The 22,324-nt window shown below is 44.9% G+C and overlaps 1 protein-coding gene across 2 annotated transcripts in view; it reads left to right on the top strand.

Annotated features, from left to right (window-relative positions):
• The first annotated feature begins 1,111 nt into the window (after positions 1-1,111).
• GPD2 (glycerol-3-phosphate dehydrogenase 2) overlaps positions 1,112-22,324 on the top strand; it is a 135,944-nt gene continuing 114,731 nt past the window's right edge. For both annotated transcript variants that reach the window (XM_075284482.1, XM_075284483.1), the window contains exons 1-2: positions 1,112-1,241; positions 17,256-17,363. In XM_075284482.1, coding sequence (XP_075140583.1) covers positions 17,265-17,363 — 99 coding nt within the window. In that variant the 5' untranslated portion in view covers positions 1,112-1,241; positions 17,256-17,264. The remainder of the gene's footprint in view (positions 1,242-17,255; positions 17,364-22,324) is intronic.

Raw genomic sequence — 22,324 nt, 5'->3', positions numbered from 1 at the left:
AAAAAGCAGCAGAACTGTGACACAATACAAAGGTATATAAAGAACAGAGATGGAAACTGCGGAACTGCTATCACTGGCACATAGAAAAACTATCTATCTATGGTATCTATCTAACAACTATATACCTATCTGATAGTGATCTATTTATCTATTATTTCATTTCTATCATCTATATACTTCTCTATCCCATATCTATCTATCTATCTATCTATCTATATCTATCTATCTATCTATCTATCATCTCTGTATCTATCTATCTATCTATCTATCTATCTATCTATCTATCATCTCTGTATCTATCTATCTATCTATCTATCTATCTATCAATCAATCATCTCTGTATCTATCTATCAATCATCTATCTATCTATCTATCTATCTATCATCATCTCTGTATCTATCTATCTATCTATCTAATCTATCTATCATCTATCTATCTATCTATCTATCTATCTATCTATCTATCTATCATCTCTGTATCTATCTATCTATCTCCTATCTATCTCGGTATCTATCTATCTATCTATCATCTCTGTATCTATCTATCTATCTATCTATCTATCTATCTATCTATCTCCTATCTATCTCGGTATCTATCTATCTATCTATCTATCTATCTATCTATCTATCTATCTATCTACTCTGTATCTATCTCCTATCTATCTATAGTATCTATCTATTCACTACCATACATTATTCTTTTATCTATCCACCTTTAGCTCACAGCCAGCTACTATCCCATATGTGTCTCCTATTTCTCAGTCCATCTATGATCCCATACCTATCCATGTAATATACACTATATACCTCTTCCCCTGTATCACACACGGTGTGTATTAGCCATTCCCTCTGTGTCTCCCCTCCCCAGCCCTCAGTGTACACCTCCTGGCAGCCTCCTGGGTTCTGCCTATTCCTGGCACAGCCTCAGCTTCTCACAACTCCCTGTAACACTTTGCAACCTTGTAACAGTATCCGCGGCCTGTGATTGGCTGGCGGTTCCGCACGCTTCCCTGTGATTGGCTGGCGGTGCCTCACGCTGCTCTGTGATTGGTCGGCGCTCACGCCGCTCATGTGATTGTGTCCTCGCTACTTCCGTGTTTGGATGCTGCGGGGCCTCCCGGGGTGTGAGGAGCTGCGGGGCCCTGAGAACAGGTGGTGTGCGGGGATAGAGAGGAGCTGGCGGGGACCTCCGGGGCTCGGTGTGTGGTGTCTGCCGAGGAGGAGCTGTGCCTGATATCCCAGGTGTGTGAGTACATCATCCAAGCCACATGTAACAGCTTACACCTATGTATATATATATACTTATACAACCACAGCTGCTGCACAACCTCTTTGCATTCAGTAATAACACGTGTTAATGGGTGCCCCTATCTACATATGGAGGATTAGATGACAGTCTTGACCTGGTGTAGCTTTTTGTGCTACTGATACTTTTGCGCAACACGGTTGCCCATGACTATGCGTTTCCATTTGCTTCTATGGCACTGGCTGGGTAACATTTAGTGGTCAGCGTCTGACCTAGTGCGGTAACCTGAGCTATAGGGCCTGCCGCTACACCATACACCATAACACAGCTCTGTGTATTGGTAAACTAGTTGCCCAGTGTCTCCTTGCCCCAGGCACTAAGTCAGTTGCCAAGTAATATGACCTGGGAGGTGTAGAAGGGAATTACGTAACCAAAAGCACAAGCAAATGTCCTTTAGTGTTTGGAGGTGAGCATCACAGGGTACATATAGGTGTGTCGCCCTGCCCTATGCAAGGCGCAAGGAAACCAGATTGATCCAATTCCTATGAATGGTGAAATTCTGTGATGTCCCTGGCTCTGTCATCCAGCAAGCATGCCCTAAACATGTGCGTGTGATAGAGGAAGCGTGACGAGACATGGCTGACTCATTGTGTAATAACTTGTACTATAAGTCTTCACATCCACATGTTACAGCTCTTCTGCTGCAGATTTTTTTTCTGCCGTGTGTATGGGATTAGCCAGAATCCCATTTACTTTGCAGGTACTTTTGTCTTTTGCTGCGGCGTTTCCACACTGGTAAAAAGATGCGTTTTCGCAACGTGAGGCTTCAGCTTACTGCGTGAATATAATTGGGGTATATTCACATAGATTTAGAGATGGAGAATTTCATGCAGATTCTAATACGTATTAAATGGGGTTTCCACAGGGGGCAACATGGTGGCTCAGTGGTTAGCACCGCATCCTTGCAGCGCTGGAGTCCTGGGTTCGAATCCCGTCCAGGACAACATCTGCAAGGAGTTTGTATGTTCTCCCCGTGTTTGCATGGATTTCCTCCCATATTCCAAAGTCATACTGATATGAAAAATGTACGTTGTGAGCCCTATATGGGGCTTGCAATCTACATAAAAGGGGTTTCTGCAAAACTAGTGGCATGCCGTTTCTTTTGAATGCTGAGGATTAGCCCCATGGAATTCAATGGATGAATCTGCTGCTCTCCTGCACATCTGGAAAAAAATTGTGAGGGTACAACCTCTCATTCCTGTAATATTTTAGTTCAATATATGAATATAAAGGATTCAGCATGACTCAGCAATCCGTGAGGTGGTGTTATCTATCCTATATCATTTACAGCAGGGGTGTCCAAACTTTTTCCAAAGAGGGTCAGATTGGATAAGATAAAAACCAGTGAAGCCAGGCGGCTTGGTATGCCTGCAATCACCCTTCTTACCTCCACTCACGCTCTGTGAGCAGCGCCGCACCTCCCATGAGGCGACCTGAAGCGACTGCTTCAGGCGGCGCTATGCCAGGGCCTCGGAAGGGCGGCATTTTTGCTGACCTAAGCCAGTCCAGGACAAGCTGTCACCATGTCTGCAGCCCGACACGGGAAGCGAGCGGTGTATTGGGGCGGCCCTGCTGGACGCAGCGCTGCTCCAGCGGCCGCCCCTCACACTCAAGCAGAGAGCAGGTCCTCTCCCTGCCTGCTCTCTGCCTGCGAACGCTGCTCGCTCCGCCCCCTTTCCGCTCGGCCCGGCCCCTTTCTTGAGACCCACCCCCACCTGGGGGGGGGGCGGCTTTCTGACGTCCGCTTCAGGCGGCAGAAAGGCCAGGTTCACCCCTGCCCGTGAGTTCCAGGGTTCATAGGATAATATGAGACGATCTTTATAAATTATATATATTTATTAACCCGAGTGGGTCGGTACTAACCACTAACGTATACAGAAAAATACATCAATGGATCATCAAGCAAATACAGATACAAGCACAATACAATACAGAAAATAAAACGGGAATAAAACAGATAAAAAAGGATAATGCCTAACAAAGTTGTGGTCTGGTTCGCTGAGGCATACATAACTGGGGCTGTCATTATTTCAAAACCAAAGAAGTGGCCACTATATGGAGGGGAGGACCAGTGAAGTGGCCACTATGGGGGAGAATAGAGAAGGGGCCATTCACTGGTCTCCCATATAGCGGTATTAGGTCATTACTTACCTGTCCACGTTGTATCTTTCACTGTTATGACGTCATGCGCACCAGGAGAGGGAAGAAGCGGTGGGCGCCAGAGAGCTGACAAATATACAGTATTAGTACTTAGCTTGTATCTCCCGAATGTTACCTGCAATATTTCCATTCACTGACAGCAATGACTTTATTTCCATAGGGCCGGCCATTGATTCCACCTTACAGTCCTCGCTACAAATGTTTTCAATATGCCAAGCTATTCTGGGTGGGCAAAGTCATCCGGGGGCACTAGAGATGAACCAGGGCAGCTGGAGTCTAAAGTTACCAGATCTTCTTCATCTACAAGTGTTACTCAAATGTCAACCTTAAGATATAATGAATCTTATACAGCCGGGACTAAGACAGTACTAGCAGCAGGACTTCTAGAAAATGGTCAAGTTTTATGTTAAACATATTTTAAAGAATTTTGGGTGAGGTTTTTTTTAGTATTTTTCCATGTTATGTATATTATAAAAAAAAAATAAAAAAATCTTACTCTGGCCACCAAGCCAAATAATATACAGTGACTTCTCTTTTTCTGTAGGAATTCTTTTTTGCAGCAGTGACCTCACTTACAGCACACTGATGATCACAGCGATCATGTCTATGTAGATAAGACACAGAATCCACCAATCACAATAGGTGATGTCACATCTTATCTCCTCCCTTCTCTGCATCAGTCACAGAACAGGCCCGTTAAACTCTCCCATTGAAGTCAATAGGGTCTTCTTCAGGAGAAGGGAAGTCACAGGTTATTTTAGGCTTAGTGGCAGGAGTTGGAATTGCAAGATTTTTGGAATTTTTTTAAAATAACATGGAAAATTATATATAGAAAATTAATAATAATAATATAAGTGTAATATACAATTTTTTCCTGTTGACAGTTTCCCTTTAAGGCAGGTGAGAATACAATTACACCGGTTATTTTGGGTTTCCTGTAATTTATAGGGAAGGCTTGTTAATGATTCCTGACATTACTCGTGCCGCTTTCTCTGCTCATGTGTGCAATGTGCGAACGCAGCAGCTCCAGATCTTGGCGCCCGGCTTCTAATTATTCCATTACCATCCTAACAAGGCAGCTGTTGTTGTGAGGCTTGTCCTTGCTGCCAGGCTCCTCCAGATTCTGTTTTTCTTACTTGAAGGTGCCTTATACAATAAAACCGGTTCTGTTACCTGGAGGACTGTTGTGTGTTCATCCAGTTGCTTGTGCCTTTCAGCTCATTGATATTGCTTCCAAGGGTTTTGCACATTCAAAGAGCTGATCAGCGAGGGCGCTGAGAGTCAGATCCTACCTATCTGATACTGATGGTCTGTCCTATACATAGGCTATCAACAGTTTGATGGAAAACCCTGTGAAGGCCAAAGTCACAAATGGTGCTGGTTCTGGTGACGCTAACCTATCTAGCTGCAGGCCTGGGGTGATATTCTGGTTCTGGTGACAGTAACCTATCTATCTGCAGGGCTGGGGTGATATGCTGTTTCTGATGATGCTAACCTATCTATCTGCAGAGCTGGGTGATATGCTGGTTCTGGTGACAATAACCTATCTATCTGCAGGGCTGGGGTGATATGCTGGTTCTGATGATGCTAACCTATCTATCTGCAGAGCTGGGTGATATGTTGGTTCTGGTGACAATAACCTATCTATCTGCAGGGCTGGGGTGATATGCTGGGTCTGGTGACAGTAACCTATCTATCTGCAGGGCTGGGGCGATATGCTGGTTCTGGTGACAGTAACCTATCTATCTGCAGGGCTGGGGTGATATGCTGGTTCTGGTGACAGTAACCTATGTATCTGCAGGGCTGGGGTGATATTCTGGTTCTGGTGACAGTAACCTATCTATCTGCAGGGCTTGGGTGATATGCTGGGTCTGGTGACAGTAACCTATCTATCTGCAGGGCTGGGGTGATATGCTGGTTCTGGTGACAGTAACCTATCTATCTGCAAGGCTGGGGTGATATGCTGGTTCTGGTGACAATAACCTATCTATCTGCAGGGCTGGGGTGATATGCTGGGTCTGGTGACAGTAACCTATCTATCTGCAGGGCTGGGGCGATATGCTGGTTCTGGTGACAGTAACCTATCTATCTGCAGGGCTGGGGTGATATGCTGGTTCTGGTGACAGTAACCTATGTATCTGCAGGGCTGGGGTGATATTCTGGTTCTGGTGACAGTAACCTATCTATCTGCAGGGCTTGGGTGATATGCTGGGTCTGGTGACAGTAACCTATCTATCTGCAGGGCTGGGGTGATATGCTGGTTCTGGTGACAGTAACCTATCTATCTGCAAGGCTGGGGTGATATGCTGGTTCTGGTGACACTAACCTATCTATCTGCAGGGCTGGGGTGATATGCTGGTTCTGGTGACAGTAACCTATCTGCAGGGCTTGGGTGATATACTGGTTCTGGTGACACTAACCTATCTATCTGCAGGGCTGGGGTGATATACTGGTTCTGGTGACACTAACCTATCTATCTGCAGGGCTTGGGTGATATGCTGGTTCTGGTGACACTAACCTATCTGCAGGGCTTGGGTGATATACTGGTTCTGGTGACACTAACCTATCTATCTGCAGGGCTGGGGTGATATACTGGTTCTGGTGACACTAACCTATCTATCTGCAGGGCTGGGGTGATATACTGGTTCTGGTGACAGTAACCTATCTATCTGCAGGGCTGGGGTGATATGCTGGATCTGGTGACACTAACCTATCTATCTGCAGGGCTGGGGTGATATGATGGTTCTCATGACAGTAACCTATCTATCTGCAGGGCTGGGGTGATATGCTGGTTCTGGTGACACTAACCTATCTATCTGCAGGGCTGGGGTGATATGCTGGGTCTGGTGACAGTAACCTATCTATCTTCAGGTCTGGGGTGATATGCTGGTTCTGGTGACACTAACCTATCTATCTGCAGGACTGGGGTGATAGTCTAGGTTGCCTGGGCTTTTATGATTGATGACCTATCCTATTTCTTATAGGTAATCCGTTGAGGATCAGTGGGGCTCAGTATCTGACAATGATCATCTGTTTGAAGTGGTTGCAACTCTTTGCTTCATTGGTCACACGTCCTGCTTGCAGCTCAGTCCCATTCAAGTGTGTTGGGCTGAGCTGTGGTACATGTGATGTAATGCATTGTGCTTGGTTTTCTGTAGGGCCAGTGCCTCTTTCATAGCCCTTGGTGTTATTCTGTATCTGCACGTTCCTCTGTACTGTAATCCATAACATCTGGGACTTGATCACTTTCAGTGTTGTGCAAAAAGTTTTAGACAGAGGAGGAACAAATGCTGCGGACTAAGAATGCTTCCAGAACTAGAAAGGTTAATAGTTTATTTTTGGAGCAAGCCTACATCCACAAAGGATCTGTGCTTGGTTATTCAAGATGGCGGCGGGGACAACTTCCCTTCCGAATTTCCTAGAAATCTTTTGAGCGTGCCCAGTCATACAGCGATGCCGGCAGTGAGTATCTCCCTGTAACTCTCGTATCCCGGCTCTCCTCCGGTTACACTCGGGGCTGTCCTGCAGGTGCACTGTGTACCTAGAGTGAGTCAGAGGCTCCTTAGAAATGGTCAAACGTCTTAAACCTATTACCTTACGTATAACTTCACCCTGTTCATAGGCATTGTGTGTCAGTGAGACGTCAAGTACGTGGGCTCAGTCAGTTTTATATGTTCTGATGACATCACTGATGATTTTGTGGACTCTGTGACATCACTGACGTTCGTTACAATTCTTGCCTATTGTCGCGGTTTTAGGACCTGCTGACATCACTGAGCCCTGTCTATACACGCACTGCAAATATTGGGGCATCACCTGTGAGAAACTAGGTCAGGGCCGACGGCCAAAATTTTTTTTTTTTACCTTGTCTTTGTGGCTTGTGTGGCGCTTTCACTGTCAGGTATTCTGTGCTTGTATTATGGGGAAGTTAATGGAATCCAAGCTAATGTTCTCTGATCAGCCATAACATTAAAACCTAATATTGTGTAGGTTCTCCTTGTGGCACCCAAACAGCTCGGACCCATCAAGGTCTACCCGGCCTGCACATTCTCTCTTGTATGCATCAGGTCTAAGATGCCGGCAGCAGATACTTTAAAGGGAATCTCTCCCCAGATATAAAAATCCCAATGATGTCCATTATCTGAACATATTGGTGTTTTGTTTATCCAAAACTGTTCAGCTATTCCACAGATATAAGCCCTGTTAGTGTTGATGTAATTTAGGATCTACTAGCCAAGTGGGCGGTCACTCTCCAGAGACCACAGTGTTGCCACCCACTTGGCTAATAGATCCTAATTTACATCAACACTCACAGGGCTTATATCTGTGGAATAGCTGAACAGATTTAGAGAAACAGAATTCTATAATGCTCAGGATGACGGCACCCGATCAGATGATAGATATCATTGGGCTTTACGTGTCCTCTCAAAATCACTCCCCTTTTATAATAGGAGACAAGAAGCTCCCCCAATAGGTAACATGGGCCTCGCCCAAACTTGGTAGAGAGTTGACAGTGACCTGTCCTACCTGTAACGTGCTCTCATGAGACAAACGCGTGAGGAGGAGCCATAGGTTATAGTCAAGGTCGCACAGGATCCTCCCATATTATATGCTGACATTGCTCCTAATGTTTACCTGAAATACTCTGTGCTGCTGATTTAATGGTTTACCTGTAATACCCCTCCCCCTTTCTAAGACACACTGCATCTAGGAAATGAGAAGTGATATCAGTAAGGTCTCAGGGCGGGGGCCGTAGTCGGACTCCTCTTACAAATGGGGACAGTCTTTACGTCTCTTGTACCTTGTCCTGAGAATGAGAGTCATTTCCGTACAGACCGTCGCTGCTCGCCATCGCTTTATCATCTCCTGGATATCAGTGGTTATAGGGAGGGACACTGGAGAATTACTGCCGCCATAAAAGTGTGACTATCTACATGTCTATATACCGTATATACGTGCACATGTGTTATAGTGTAGCATACCCTACAGCTATAATAACATTGTGTATAGATACAACCAGACTCACTCACTGTGCAGTTTTTATGTTCTGTGCTTCAGGCAAGAGAATAAGTGGATTTACATTGATACCCTCCCCCCCCCCCCCCCATTGTGATTTTTATTTTTTTTTTAGATCATCCCCAGCCCCAATTGTTCTGATGTCCTCTGCAAAATTTAACCCCACTGTATCCAGATGTAACTACAGGACCTTATGTAAAGCCACTTTCACACTGCACTCTATAAGTCGCAAGGATTTACCTATAATCTTTGGGGAAATCTAGCAGCAAGTGTTTAATTTCCCTGCAGCACCCCCGCAGGGGACTTGAAGAATTGCAAAGTGACCACTGAAATCAATGGGACACCCATGAAATCCATGGCCATGGTTAGAGACGCTCTTTGCAGAGAATCTGTGCGCTGGCTGACAGCGGAGGGTCCTGAACATAAGACCCCACTAATAACTCAGAATTCCCTATTACTCTGTTACAGAAGGGGTTTTCTAGCACAGGCCGTTCCCTGTTAAATTTGTCGATGTTCATCAAAGCGGCGATTCTAACAGAGGGAAAATCCCTTTACTCGCCTCTCCGAGTTTCTCCTCCTGGCACCACCGTGTTACCTGTCATGTGGGCTCGTTTCGGCCGTCCTCGGGATTTCACCGAATCTCTTTGGTTTTGCTACGTCTTCCCTTCTTATGGCTTTAGCCGCACATTAGAACTGAAACTTCATTTCTTCTTTCTGTTCCTTGAAACTTCCCGTGAAACCGCCTTTATAGTACGAACAGAAACGGAATCACATTGTACTTTGTTACATTTCTCTCATGTCTTCATTTCTAAACCTAAAATTTCTCCCGTCCGTGAGGAAGTGGAGATTTAAAGGATTTCTGGGAAATGGCTATTCTTTCTTTCTTTTGTTTTGTAAAGTGAATATTTGTTATATTGTATAATATGGATAGAATTTCTTAAAGGAGAACTCCTATGGTAGCCCTGAATGGTGGACGTGTTGTCCACTTTGGGATACTCGGGATAAATGGCTTGTAGGAGTCGACCTTTGCTTTATAATGTTTCTTTTTTTTCATATTTTCTTATTACATTTTTCCCTATGATTTTAGTTAGTTAAGAATATTCTAGAATTCAGCGTCCAGGGTTCTCGCAATGAATAATCCTTTTATGCAGATTTAGGGGCTTGCACTAGTGTTTTGGTTTACATCCTTTGAGTCTGCACGGGGACCCGAAAAACTGAGACCCCGTCTGCTTGAAAAGCAGTTACTTGTGGAAATCCGCAGACTCCATAGACTATAATGGGGTCCGCCAGGATTCTGCAGCACTAGTGTGAATCCAGCCTTGTTTTAGGTACAGTAGAGCTCCATAGACTTCTGTTGTACTGTATCATGACTATGTGCATGTATTACTATGCACCTGTGCAGAAAAGAATACCACCCGTAGTAATAGTTTGTAAGGTTAAGTGGTGAACCACTAGCACAGTTGCAGCTCTTACCCTGACACCAACCTACACATGAGGTGGTGAAAAATACCAACGAGATAAGAAAAAAAAAAGTGAAAATGGTAGAGTGTCTTCTCTTTCTTTGTAGGTAGCATTTGTCAAGCATGCATGTTCATGGCTGGATTGAAAGTAAGCCCTCGTTCACTTCTGCGTTTGGATTCTATCCGGGGGTGTCCACATAGGGACCCCCCAAATGGAATACAAACACAATTGCAAGTGCTGTGCAATGAAAGCACACGGACCCTATAGACTATGATGGGTTCCGTGTGCTTGCTGCGTACTGCCCGCACGAATCATGCGGACAGGAAAGTAGATGGTGAGCTACTTTCCTGTCCACAAGATCCTTGCGGAGATCTGTCGGCAAGCACATGGACCCCATTATAGTCTATAGGGTCTGTGTGCTTTCACTGGCATAGCGCTTGCACTTGTGTTTGGTATTCCTTTTGGGGGAGTCCCCATGCGGACTCTCCCAGACAGTCCTGTTGGCCAAAAACTTGTTCATTTGCAGAACTATAAGTAGTCATAGTCCTTATGTGTGCGGCATCTCTAGGGGTCCTGGCGATCAGACCTACCCCAATAAGACATTTTGTCAATATGTAGTCATTATCACTGGTTAGGACTGAGGCCACACGTAGTGGAAAAGCTAAATTTTTTTTTTTGGTGCAGATTTTGCGAGACGTATAATAAGACCTTCCATTGTACCGCCTATTACTTTTGAAGCTTCCCTATTTATGCATTATCTGCAACCTGCTCCATTCACTTTACTGTGCCAGGAAATGTTGGGAAGGGACTGCAGTGCTGAATTGTCGTGGGTCAGAGGTCATTCTGTGCCCCCATCAGTTATACAGTGAGGCCATATTCTGGCAATATCCCATCACTTTGTGAGATGGTAATAACCTTGTAAGGCTAAGTTCACATAGCGGAGTTTCGTGCTGATTTTGTTGCCAATTGTTTCTTAACGTTGTCTTCAATTTGTGACCCACTGCTGTAACGAACAGCTGATCCGTGCAGGGTCTGGGTGGCCGTCCCCAAAGACAATGTACTGATTAGAGATGAGCGAGTACTATTCAAAACTCCCGTTTCGAATAGCACGCACCCATAGGAATGAATGGACGCAGCCGGAACGCAGGGGGTTAAGCGGCCGGCCGCTGGCAAAGTCTGCGTGCCGGCCGCTTCCATTCATTCCTATGGGTGCGTGCTATTTGAATAGTACTCGCTCATCTCTACTGATGATCTATTCTGGGGATGGGTTATCAGCATGAAAAGGTCTTTTTTTTTGGCCGATAACATAGCAGAATTGTCCCCCCCCCCGTGTGTTGGACAGCCACTGATTCTGGGCTAAGAATATTGGCCTGTACCAAGAATAGGTAGTCAGTTCTTGGAAAATCTCTCTAATGTGTGGAAATCTCCATGAGGTTGGCTACTGTTCATACCTGATATTTGTTAAAAATAAAAAAAGATGTCTGGGGAAAGTTGCTGGATGCAATGAGTTGTGATTGACTCACGAGCGTCCAGTCAATGCTTCACGTAATTGTGTGTTATCTCAATCCCATAGGGCCAGTGTGGGGAAAGCCCTCCGTGACTCAGGCCGCAGGCTACACAGCGCTGCTTTTCTCGCCCAGTTTGTTTTTTCTCTTCTATGACCAAAGTGCATTACGTATGAAGAAGTATGTGATAGCGCAGGGTTTGGTGCAGACTGTTAGTCACTACATGAGACAGTCGAGGATCACTATGGCCGTCACTCTGTTTTCAAGGTAAGATTCGGGAGGTTCCAGAAACCACATTTGGGTCAGAATTCACTTTGCTCGTCGCCCCAAACCACAGACGCGAAAACAATGCTGGGACGTAATGAGCTGGAGCGGAGTCATGGCATCTTGGAGGAAATAAACCATTTGTAGGTGAGACGTCTGCAGCTGCCATGAGAACTAACATTAGTCCAAGAAAACACAAGACAAGGGCTCGCAACGGTTTCTCCTTGGCATCCCGCCCTGCCGTCCTCTGACAGATCCCAGCTGTCATGGTGTTTGCCTCGGCCTAGCCACAGACACTTTTACTTTGCACGGCTCACCTCGGTCATCGGACAAGTGTACAAAGCCGCACTTGTCTGCGAGCCCGGAGTCCTTGCCAGATTTCCAGCTCTGCATCCCGCAGCTTATTGGGGCCTCACTTAATTTTTTCACAGTCACTGACTGGCATAGAAATGCAACTTTTTGAGAAGGAAAAGTGAGGGACCGTGTGGAGAAATACTCTACAGTCTCACCGGGTCAGAAATAACATCAATCACCTGATCGACACGGTCACCCTGAACATTATGGCGTTTTGTTAATTCAAATCCGTTCAGCCGTTCCACAGATATAAGCCTTTTTAGTGTGAATTCAAATTAGGGTGTATTAGCCAAGTGGGCGGTAACTCTGTAGGACACGCCCCAGAGATACCACAGTGTTGCCACCCACTTGGTTAATAGACTCTAATTTACACCAACACTCACAGGGCTTATATCTGTGGAATGGCTAAACAGATTTGGATAAACAAAATTCTACAATGCTCAGGATGACGGCATTGGGTTGGGGTCTCTGTGCTCTGTTATGCAGTGGTAGCTAGTAGACCCTAATTGACAGTAACAGGGCTTATATCTGTGGAACGGCGAATAAGATTTGGGTAAACAAAACTCCAAAAAGTTCAGGGTCACATCGGATTTCATTGGGTACTTCAGATATGGTGTGCGGTCCCCTTTAAAGAGTTGCTATAAACATTCATAATACTAATATGTAGTATCGGGTAGTTTCCTAAATAGCAACTTCTCCTTTATTACTGTTGTTTATTATTGCTATCACATGTTGCAGACCACATTGTGGCCATACAGATATAGGACTGGGCAGGGCACTGCCCACACTTTGTAAATCCAAGTCCCGTAGACTCTAAGGGTAACTTTAGATGGGGTTTTTTTGGACTGGAACCTGAGACGGAGGGTTCAGGTCCAAAATACGGGTAGCTGTGACTGGATGCCGGTGCAGTGCACTGGCATTCAGTAACGCACTCCGCTCTGGATTAGACCCAAATGAATGGGCCTAGTCGAGAGTATGTGAATGAGCATGTCGCTTCTTTTTCCCCAGGAGCCGGAACAAACAGCTCCCGGAGAAAAGAATTGACTGTCTCCCATTGATTTCAATGGGAGACGTCTTTATGGTCAGGATTTTGGGGCAGATACGGCCTCAAGATCCTGACCAAAAAACTCAGCGTAAACTTGCCTTAACACTCTGAACTAAGAGGGACGCTGCAGGATTGGACTTCCTTCACCTTCCCTCCTGTTCTGTCTTGTAAATGGAAACCACTCAGATAATATGAATGGAATATTTACTAATACATTAGGAAACTTCTTGTAAGGAGCGCGTCAAGCAAAACTGTTATTGTACGAAGTCTAATAGAGTCTGAGGGAGTGGTGCACGACCTAGAGAGAATCTTCTGTGTCTCTTCTGCCCTTTAGACCCAGAGTGACACGATGTATCCGCGTAGCGTGGAGAGCTCCTGTACATGTCCAATATAAGGTGATGTATTATAGGATTGGACTAATACAAGGAATCGGCACAGTTCCATATTTCTTACTGATTAGTAGACTTGTGCTACATTCACATCTGTGCGGAGTTCCGTTCAGTTGCAGAACCATCTAATGATGGGACCCTAAGATTCCAAAATACTGGTCTATCCTTAGAGCCCCACAGATCTTAATTGGTGACCTATTTTGACACCCATGACCCTTGCGGGTTACCTGTCTGCAGTGGCAATTGCACTGGCTGAGCCCCACTACTGTCACATGTTCACAACTCAGTTCATTTCAAGTCAATAGGTGGAGCTGCAATACCAAGCACGGCCACTATATAATGTGTGGCGCTGTACTGATTGGCTGGGGCTTAGGTGACCTGTCCTTAAAAATCAGCATGGAAAATCCTTTTAAGACTATTTGTGTCCTACTTCAGACAGGGCAGAGAGAGGGAGGGGGACTCCTGCTGCAGACAGTTATCTTACAGTTGGAATAAGGAGGAGGAGGAAGAAGAGGGATTGATTGAACCCCTGAGAGATTTATTTTTTACCCCCATTGTAATAGAATTAAAGGAAAGAAGAAGATTAATGAACATTGGAATTCTGGGAAATATTTTATTAGTTTTGTGCATTTTAAGAATAGGTTATATTGACGATTAATTTTTAATCATTGGCTCGGGGCTCTTCAGGCCAACATAAAAGGTGTTTTCCAAAAAGTGGACAGGCCCATCGATGTAACAAGTGCAAATAATAAGTAATAATAAAACTAATTCCAAATAATAATCATAGAAAATGAAAGTTCAGATACAGTTGGAGTATGTGGTCTTCGAGAAATTCCTGCACTTTCAGGAAAGACCCATGTCTCCACGGTGTACAGTGTGTATTCCTTCATTCAGAAAGAAAATAGAACTGCTTCAATCTGTTTCCAGTATAGATAAAGAACATGATATAAGTGGATAGTCGTCTCCTTAAAGGGATTCGACTATTAAAACCTTTTTTTTTTTGTGGATAAGACGTTGGAATAGCCTTTAGAAAGGCAATTCGTCTCTTACCTTTAGACGTGGTCTCCGCCGCGCCGTTCCTTAAAAGTACTGTTTTTTACCGGTATGCAAATGAGTTTTCCTGCAGCGATGGGAGCGGGCCCCAGTGCTCAAACAGCGATGGAGGCGTCCCCCCGCTGCCAGAGAAGTGTCTCCAAGCGCCGCCTCCTTCTTCGTCCACCGCGTCAACTTCAATGTCGTCTTCCAGTGTAGGCTCGTAACCTAGCAGAGCAGACTGCACAGGCCACGGGAAAATGGACGCTAACAATACTGTGCAAGCGGCCATTCTCCCGTGACATGTGTGCCTGCGCAGTCTGCTCGGCCCGAGGCCTAGAAGTTACGAGCCTGCGCCGGAAGAAGACATTGAAGTTGACGCGGCGGACGAAGAAGGAGGTGGCGCTTGGAGACACTTCTCTGGCAGCGGTGGGGACGCCTCCATTGCTGTTTGAGCGCTGGGGCCCGCCCCATCACTGCGGGAGAACTCATTTGCATCCCGGTAAAAATTGGTATTTCTAAGGAACGGCGCAGCGGAGACCACGTCTAAAGGTAAGAGACGAATAGCCTTTCTAAAGGCTATTCCAACGTCAGCCACAAAAAAAAGGTTTTAATGGTAGAATCCCTTTAATAGGCAGCCAAAGGGGATCGCCGTCCAGTTTTACAGGCACCCAAGCCTCTACTACTTTCATTTTGTATGTGTCAGTCTTCACTGTCAGTTTAGCATTCTATTCATTAACCAGAAACTCATGATAAGAGTGCCATAGGTTCATGGATATACCGTAGGTGCTTGAAACAATGTTGCAGTACTCTCAATTATGGGGGAACATAAATTTTTCAAATTGTAACAATTTTACACTTGTGCCTCCTGGAATAGCTCTTCAAATTCCCAGAGTTTTCACCGCTATGACGTCTTTCATTTCCAAAATCAACCTGTCCAAAATCTGGTACAGTAGCAAGTGGAACATGAGGTTGAGCCGTGAAGCTGTCCTGTGTTCGGCGGCGAGCTCCGCCACATACATAAATAGCTCAGTGTTTGCTCAGTGTTTTTGCTTCGGCCCAACATGTCATTTGGCTGGAGAACCCGGCTAATAAATCTCCATAATCTATAAAAGCGTTTCGTTCTCGGAGCATAACCTGAAAATACGTAGATGAACTTGTTGCCCTTGGCAGTCGCAAGCTTGAGTTTCCTTAAAGGGGAAATATTAGTAGTAAAGTAAAACAGAGCGGACTTCTAATGGAGATCGCTGGCTGTTTATATACCCCGTGCCAGGCGGCGAGGCCTTCCTTCACCTCTCATCTCTGTTTTTTTTATTACCTCGAAGCATCTAAAATACAAAAAGTTGCAAATATTCTAAAATAGAATTAATCCTACCGTTCTGTGTCTACAGCTCCAAGGCAGACCTATCCGTTACTATGGTTTCTGACTACAAACAACCCCTCTGTAGTCTGAGCCTGGAGTTGTTTCCTTCTAACTATCCAAGCTTACCAGTGCACCAGAGGACTGTGCAAAGGTTTTAGCACAATATGGTCTCTCCTTCTGGCCCCATTGGCGTAGACTGTGAGGCCTATATGGGAGCGTAGACTGTGAGGCCTATATGGGAGCGTAGACTGTGAGGCCTATATGGGAGCATAGACTGTGAGGCCTATATGGGAGCATAGACTGTGAGGCCTATATGGGGCGTAGACTGTGAGGCCTATATGGGAGCGTAGACTGTGAGGCCTATATGGGAGCGTAGACTGTGAGGCCTATATGGGAGCGTAGACTGTGAGGCCTATATGGGAGCGTAGACTGTGAGGCCTATATGGGAGCGTAGACTGTGAGGCCTATATGGGAGCGTAGACTGTGAGGCCTATATGGGAGCGTAGACTGTGAGGCCTATATGGGAGCGTAGACTGTGAGGCCTATATGGGAGCGTAGACTGTGAGGCCTATATGGGAGCGTAGACTGTGAGGCCTATATGGGAGCGTAGACTGTGAGGCCTATATGGGAGCGTAGACTGTGAGGCCTATATGGGAGCGTAGACTGTGAGGCCTATATGGGAGCGTAGACTGTGAGGCCTATATGGGAGCGTAGACTGTGAGGCCTATATGGGAGCGTAGACTGTGAGGCCTATATGGGGCGTAGACTGTGAGGCCTATATGGGAGCGTAGACTGTGAGGCCTATATGGGGCGTAGACTGTGAGCCCTATATGAGAGCGTAGACTGTGAGGCCTATATGGGAGCGTAGACTGTGAGGCCTATATGGGAGCATAGACTGTGAGGCCTATATGGGAGCGTAGACTGTGAGGCCTATATGGGAGCGTAGACTGTGAGGCCTATATGGGGCGTAGACTGTGAGGCCTATATGGGAGCGTAGACTGTGAGGCCTATATGGGGCGTAGACTGTGAGCCCTATATGAGAGCGTAGACTGTGAGCCCTATAAGGGAGCGTAGACTGTGAGGCCTATATGGGAGCGTAGACTGTGAGGCCTATATGGGAGCGTAGACTGTGAGGCCTATATGGGAGCGTAGACTGTGAGGCCTATATGGGAGCGTAGACTGTGAGGCCTATATGGGAGCGTAGACTGTGAGGCCTATATGGGAGCGTAGCCTGAGAGCCCTATATAGGCAGTGACCGTGTCATATAGTGCCAACATATTCCGCAGTACTTTACTAAGTAATATTACTTTTTCATTGTCAGATATTGATCACGTGTATTTTTGTGTATTTTTTATTTTTAGTGAAAGGAAATGGCTTTCCGGAAGGTAATTCAAGGGACGCTCGTCTTCGGAGGAGGGGCTGTGGCAACCGTATTTGGTCTCTCCCATTTGACTGATACAAAGAAAAAGGTAATGTCTAAAAATGTCAAAAAGTCAGTGACTTAAAGGGAATGTATGTTTTTTTTTTTTGTGTACTTATTTTCTGGTTATAGATTTCCTTTTTTCCTGTGCATGGTTCTGGTGACGTCATCTCACGTGATCTGCTGTTTACAGCATTCAGAGATATACTTTACAGCAGTCATATCAAGCACAGGAACCTTTAGTCTGGAGACGACTCATTATTGACTACTATGGGAGAGAGTTGTGGGCATGCTTTGTGACCTTTGTAGAGCTCGTTGTGCAGGGAGGGGGAGGAGGTGAACTGTGAATGTCGGATCCTATGTTATCTAGTTGTTAACGGTCATTGTAATGATAATGAGATGACTGCTTAAAAGTGATCTCTACAAAACAGGAACTATCAGTTTGTTATTAGGCTTAGTAGCCAGAGTGAAACTACAGAAGTATGGGACACTTTACAATAGAGGCGTAAAAATACAATCGCCAAACAAACATGCAGTGCGTATTTAAAGAGGTGTCGATTGTACCAATGTGAATAAAGTGTTTTGGTTGTGAAAGATTCTCTTTAGCTCTAGCATCAGATTAAGCCTATGTTACTATCTCCTGTACTTGTCCTCCACCCCCTCTCCATAGACTACTATTGGCATGCGTAAGGGCGGGCTCACACCTGCGTCCCGGTCTCCGCTTTGCAGGTTTCCGTCTTCTGCCCGAGAAACTGGACAGGAGACGGAAACCCGGCAGTCCATTTTCAAACCCATTCACTTGAAGATGGAAACCCGCAAAGCGGAGGTGTGAACCCGCCCTATTTCCTGTACTTGTTCTCCACCCCCTCTCCATAGACTTCTATTGGCATGTGTAATCTGAGTGACGTAATCTGCAGACTTTCTCAAGACACGCATGGCAGAGATTTTCAGAGTGAGAGTCAGTTTGGCAGGGGAGTGCAGAGAGAAGCATTTTTCTCTGAGATATCATGTTTCTTGTTATTGCCTGTACTATAGCTTTATGCAAAATATAATGCCATGAAGGAATCTGATCGGGAGTCGTAGTCTGTGGTTTGGCCGATCAACTCTACATCCTTGGTGGGAAGCCAGTGAGCAAAACAAGGCAATACGTACAGAAGTAGCGGACACAGAGTGTCCAGTCTGTCTTGGGTGACATGAAGAGACAGACAGATTGGACCAAGTCTACATCCACTAAAGACCTGTGCTTAGGTCTCCAAGATGGCGGCGGGAACAACCTTCCTGCCCAGCATTTCATGGAAAGAATCCAAAATCCCTTCATAAAGTATATTCCGATATTTATTAAACCTTGGAAAGTTTTGACTCCTTCTAAGAATTCTGAAGCGATACAAGTATACTTGCCGCTCTATTCCAGCACCGGAGCTATGCTTGCCTCGCGCGACGTTCCTTTAATTAAAGGGAAACCTTCGGCTTTGTAAGCAGGCGGCATTAGCCGGCTGAGCACGTTCCTGTAATTGGCCGTTATTGATTGGGCCGGCGCTTTGATGCGGCATTGTATTCTCCTTTTATTGTTAATTGTATTGATCTAAATAATTGTGAGGAAGGGAAATACACTTATTCCATCACAGGAAGTGCCACTTGGATTATAATATCAAGAATAGGGGGCGATAATGAAGTAGTTTGTTTTAATCAAATGACAGAAGTTGCGCGGGGAAAGTCATACTGGGATTTACTCCGACTAATGCTGCGATAAGTGGTTTTACTATTGCGAGATGATTAAGTTCTTTTAATTAGGTCTTCTAATTGGCTAATCTGCCATGTTGGTTCATCAGTGAAAAGACTTTTGTCGAGTTTTACAAGGTGCTTAAATCTGGATAAGAAAAAAAAAAAATGAAGCTCTTCAATTATTTCTTATTCCTGAATGTATTCTTAGCAATTATGTTTTTCATATGTGGCTGAAATCAGCTCCTTGTGCAGATCTTCAAAGAACCTTTCAAGCGTGCTCGGTTTTGTTGTCACATCTTAGAATGCCGATGAAAATCCCTCTGTATAAGTGACTTAATCTGTCATGATTTGCTGTGAAGACGGGAGGATCAGGCGCAATTATGTGAAAGAGATAAAGCTGCAAATTCAGTTCCGGTTTCCTGACTTGTGTCTGCTCTTATTGAGGAAGAGGTTTCTGGAGGACGTCGGTGAGGCTTCGATTTTAGGGCAGTGGAGGTCCGAATCTTGACTGTTTTGAAAAGGCTATGTATTGTACATGCACATGTACATGTATTGTACATTGTACATGTTGTGCAAAAGTTTTAGGCAGGCTTGGAAAAACATGCTGCAAAGTAAGAATGTGTTCCGAATTAGAAAGGATAATAAAATGAAGAAAAGAGAAAGGTACAAGCCATCAATATTTGGCGTGAGTGACCTTTGCCCTTTGGAGGTGGAGTCCTGGACGGGATGATATGGCCCCCACAGATATAGCCCCGATCTCAACATCATCCAGTATGTCTGGGTTGACCTAAAGAGAGACGGATTGGAGCAAGCCTACATCCACAGAAGATCTGTGCTTAGTTCTCCAAGATGGCGGCTGGAACAACCTCCCTGCCCAGTTCTGCCATCATCAAGTTAAGGCTATCAATTTTAAAGGAATTTTCTGTAGTTATATTAGACCATGTGATAAATAAATGTGAGGTCATTGGCCTGTAAAGCTGCTGTTGCTTTGATCACTTGACGCCTAAAATATGGATGAGCTATCTTGTAGAAGACCAAAGCGGTGAGATGTGGTGGAGGCAGGGCAGTGGAGTCGGTTGTCGCCTGTTTTGGCTGGAATTAGAAAAACTTCTTTATTGACCCCAAACACCTCCAGGCTGTGTAAGGGCTATTTGATCAAGAAGCAGAGTGATGGGGGGCTACACCAGATGACCTGGCCTCCACCGTCACCAGACCTGAACCCTATCAAGATGGTTTGGGGTGAGCTGGACCGCAGAGTGAAGGCAAAAGCGACAAGTGCTAAGCATCTCTGGGAACTCCTTCAAGACTGTTGGAAGACCATTTCAGGTGACTACCTCTTGAAGCTCATTAAGAGAATGCCAAGAGTGTGAAAAGCAGGAATCAAAGTAAAAGGTGGCTACTATGAAGAACCTAGAATATAAGACAGATTTTCAGTTGTTTCACACTTTTTTGTTAAGTATAATATTATTATTATTATTATTATTATTATTATTAGATGTATAGCTGGTTACATATTCAATGTCAATTCATATTCAATTCATATTCAATCATTAGCTTTTTAATGAATTAGAAGATCTTTGCTGCTTCCTTCTGACCATGGTTGTCAGCCATATATGAAGGAGTCGGACTATGGAAATAGAGACGAGTATGAGTTGGTGGTTTGGTCTACTGACTGTGTTCAGTCCTGGACCTACATCTGACTGTTTGCTCGATATTATAGGGACTGAATTCAACCACATGAAGCCAGGCTTAGTGCTGATATAATAAAAACCAAACCAAAAAAGTCAAATTGGCGCTAGGTACATAATAGTATTCAAGTTTCCAACATTTGGGTCCTCAAGGGAACCTGAAAGACAAGGTTGACACGTAGGAACAGCCTTAAGAAGGGCTATTCTTCTCCTACCTTTAGATGTCTTCTTTGCGCCACCGTTTAGTATAAATCCCAGTTTTCATCGGTATGCAAATAAGATCTCTCGCAGCACTAGGGGCGTCCCCAGTGCTGCGACAGAACTCTCCAGCACCGCCTCCATCTTCTTCTGGAACGCCCTCTCTCTGCGTCTTCTTCCGGCGATGGCGGTCAAACTTCTAGGCCTTGGGCAGCCGAGTACGCATGCCCACAGGCCACAAGAAAATGGCCGCTTGCTTACTGTTATTGCAGGATTAGTAATAGCACATGGAGTAATAAGCCTATGGCTTTCTACTTTGCATAAATCTTCACGCCCTCGTGCTGGCCCCTTCCGACAGGACACGCCGTCACTAGTAGTTGCTCCAAACTTCTCCGACTTCTCCTCCTCACAGCTTCGCCTTGCTTTTCGCCTCCCGTACGCCATGAGTAATGTTAATTGCATTTAATACTTTAGATTAAGCGTGATTTACGCCGCGCTCCTTTATCTGGGTGTTTAGACTGAACTAATTTTACGACGAGAAAATAATTTCCATATTAAAACGCAATGAATAAAACAGAGTTCTTGAATAAAGTAGGTCCCGCCTCAAAGCTAATAAATAAATTTCAATAAAATAGCTACATATATTAACTCTTCCATTAGCGGGATCTCGCCGCCGCCGCCGAGAGTGAAAGCAGTCGGTGTTTAAGAGAGTCATTTGCATGAAATTCAGCGCTACACTCAAATTAATACTGGTAGTGATTACAGGACAACCTGCTTGTTAATTGCCCGTAGGCTTTAAATATTCACTTCTTTCCGAAATAGACACTAATTATTAGATCTTGTTTGCTGTTACACCATAAGTTGCAAATGTCTAGGAAGGCTGGGAAAAAATTTGCAATTCTAATGGGGCCCGAGCACGGGGAAAATTGATCTAATCATTTAAAATGAGGGTTGCATGCGAAATGAATTAAAAATGTTTCCCTGAGATTAGGAAATCTTTAATGTTAGGTTTATCAAACATTTACTTTCATAAGTTCACTTTTGTAGATTTTTGGCTTTTGACTGGAAACCGGTGAATTCATTAAGTGTAAAGAAAAAAACAAACTACAAAAAATTCCAAAATGGAATGGAAAATGTATTCATTTGTATAGTTTTAATACTTCATATCCAAATTACTTACTTGCCTAAGCATTTCATCCCAACCCTGCAGATAGATAGGTTACTGTCACCAGCAGATTACCCCAGCCCTGCAGATAGATAGGTTACTGTCACCAGAACCAGCATATCACCCCAGCCCTGCAGTTAGATAGGTTACTGTCACCTGAACCAGCATATCACCCCAGCCCTGCAGATAGATAGGTTACTGTCACCAGAACCAGCATATCACCCCAGCCCTGCAGAT

The sequence above is a fragment of the Leptodactylus fuscus genome, chromosome 8 (genome assembly GCF_031893055.1).
Source record: "Leptodactylus fuscus isolate aLepFus1 chromosome 8, aLepFus1.hap2, whole genome shotgun sequence".
Lineage (NCBI taxonomy): Eukaryota > Metazoa > Chordata > Amphibia > Anura > Leptodactylidae > Leptodactylus > Leptodactylus fuscus.
This window is presented reverse-complemented; position numbering and strand designations above follow the sequence as displayed.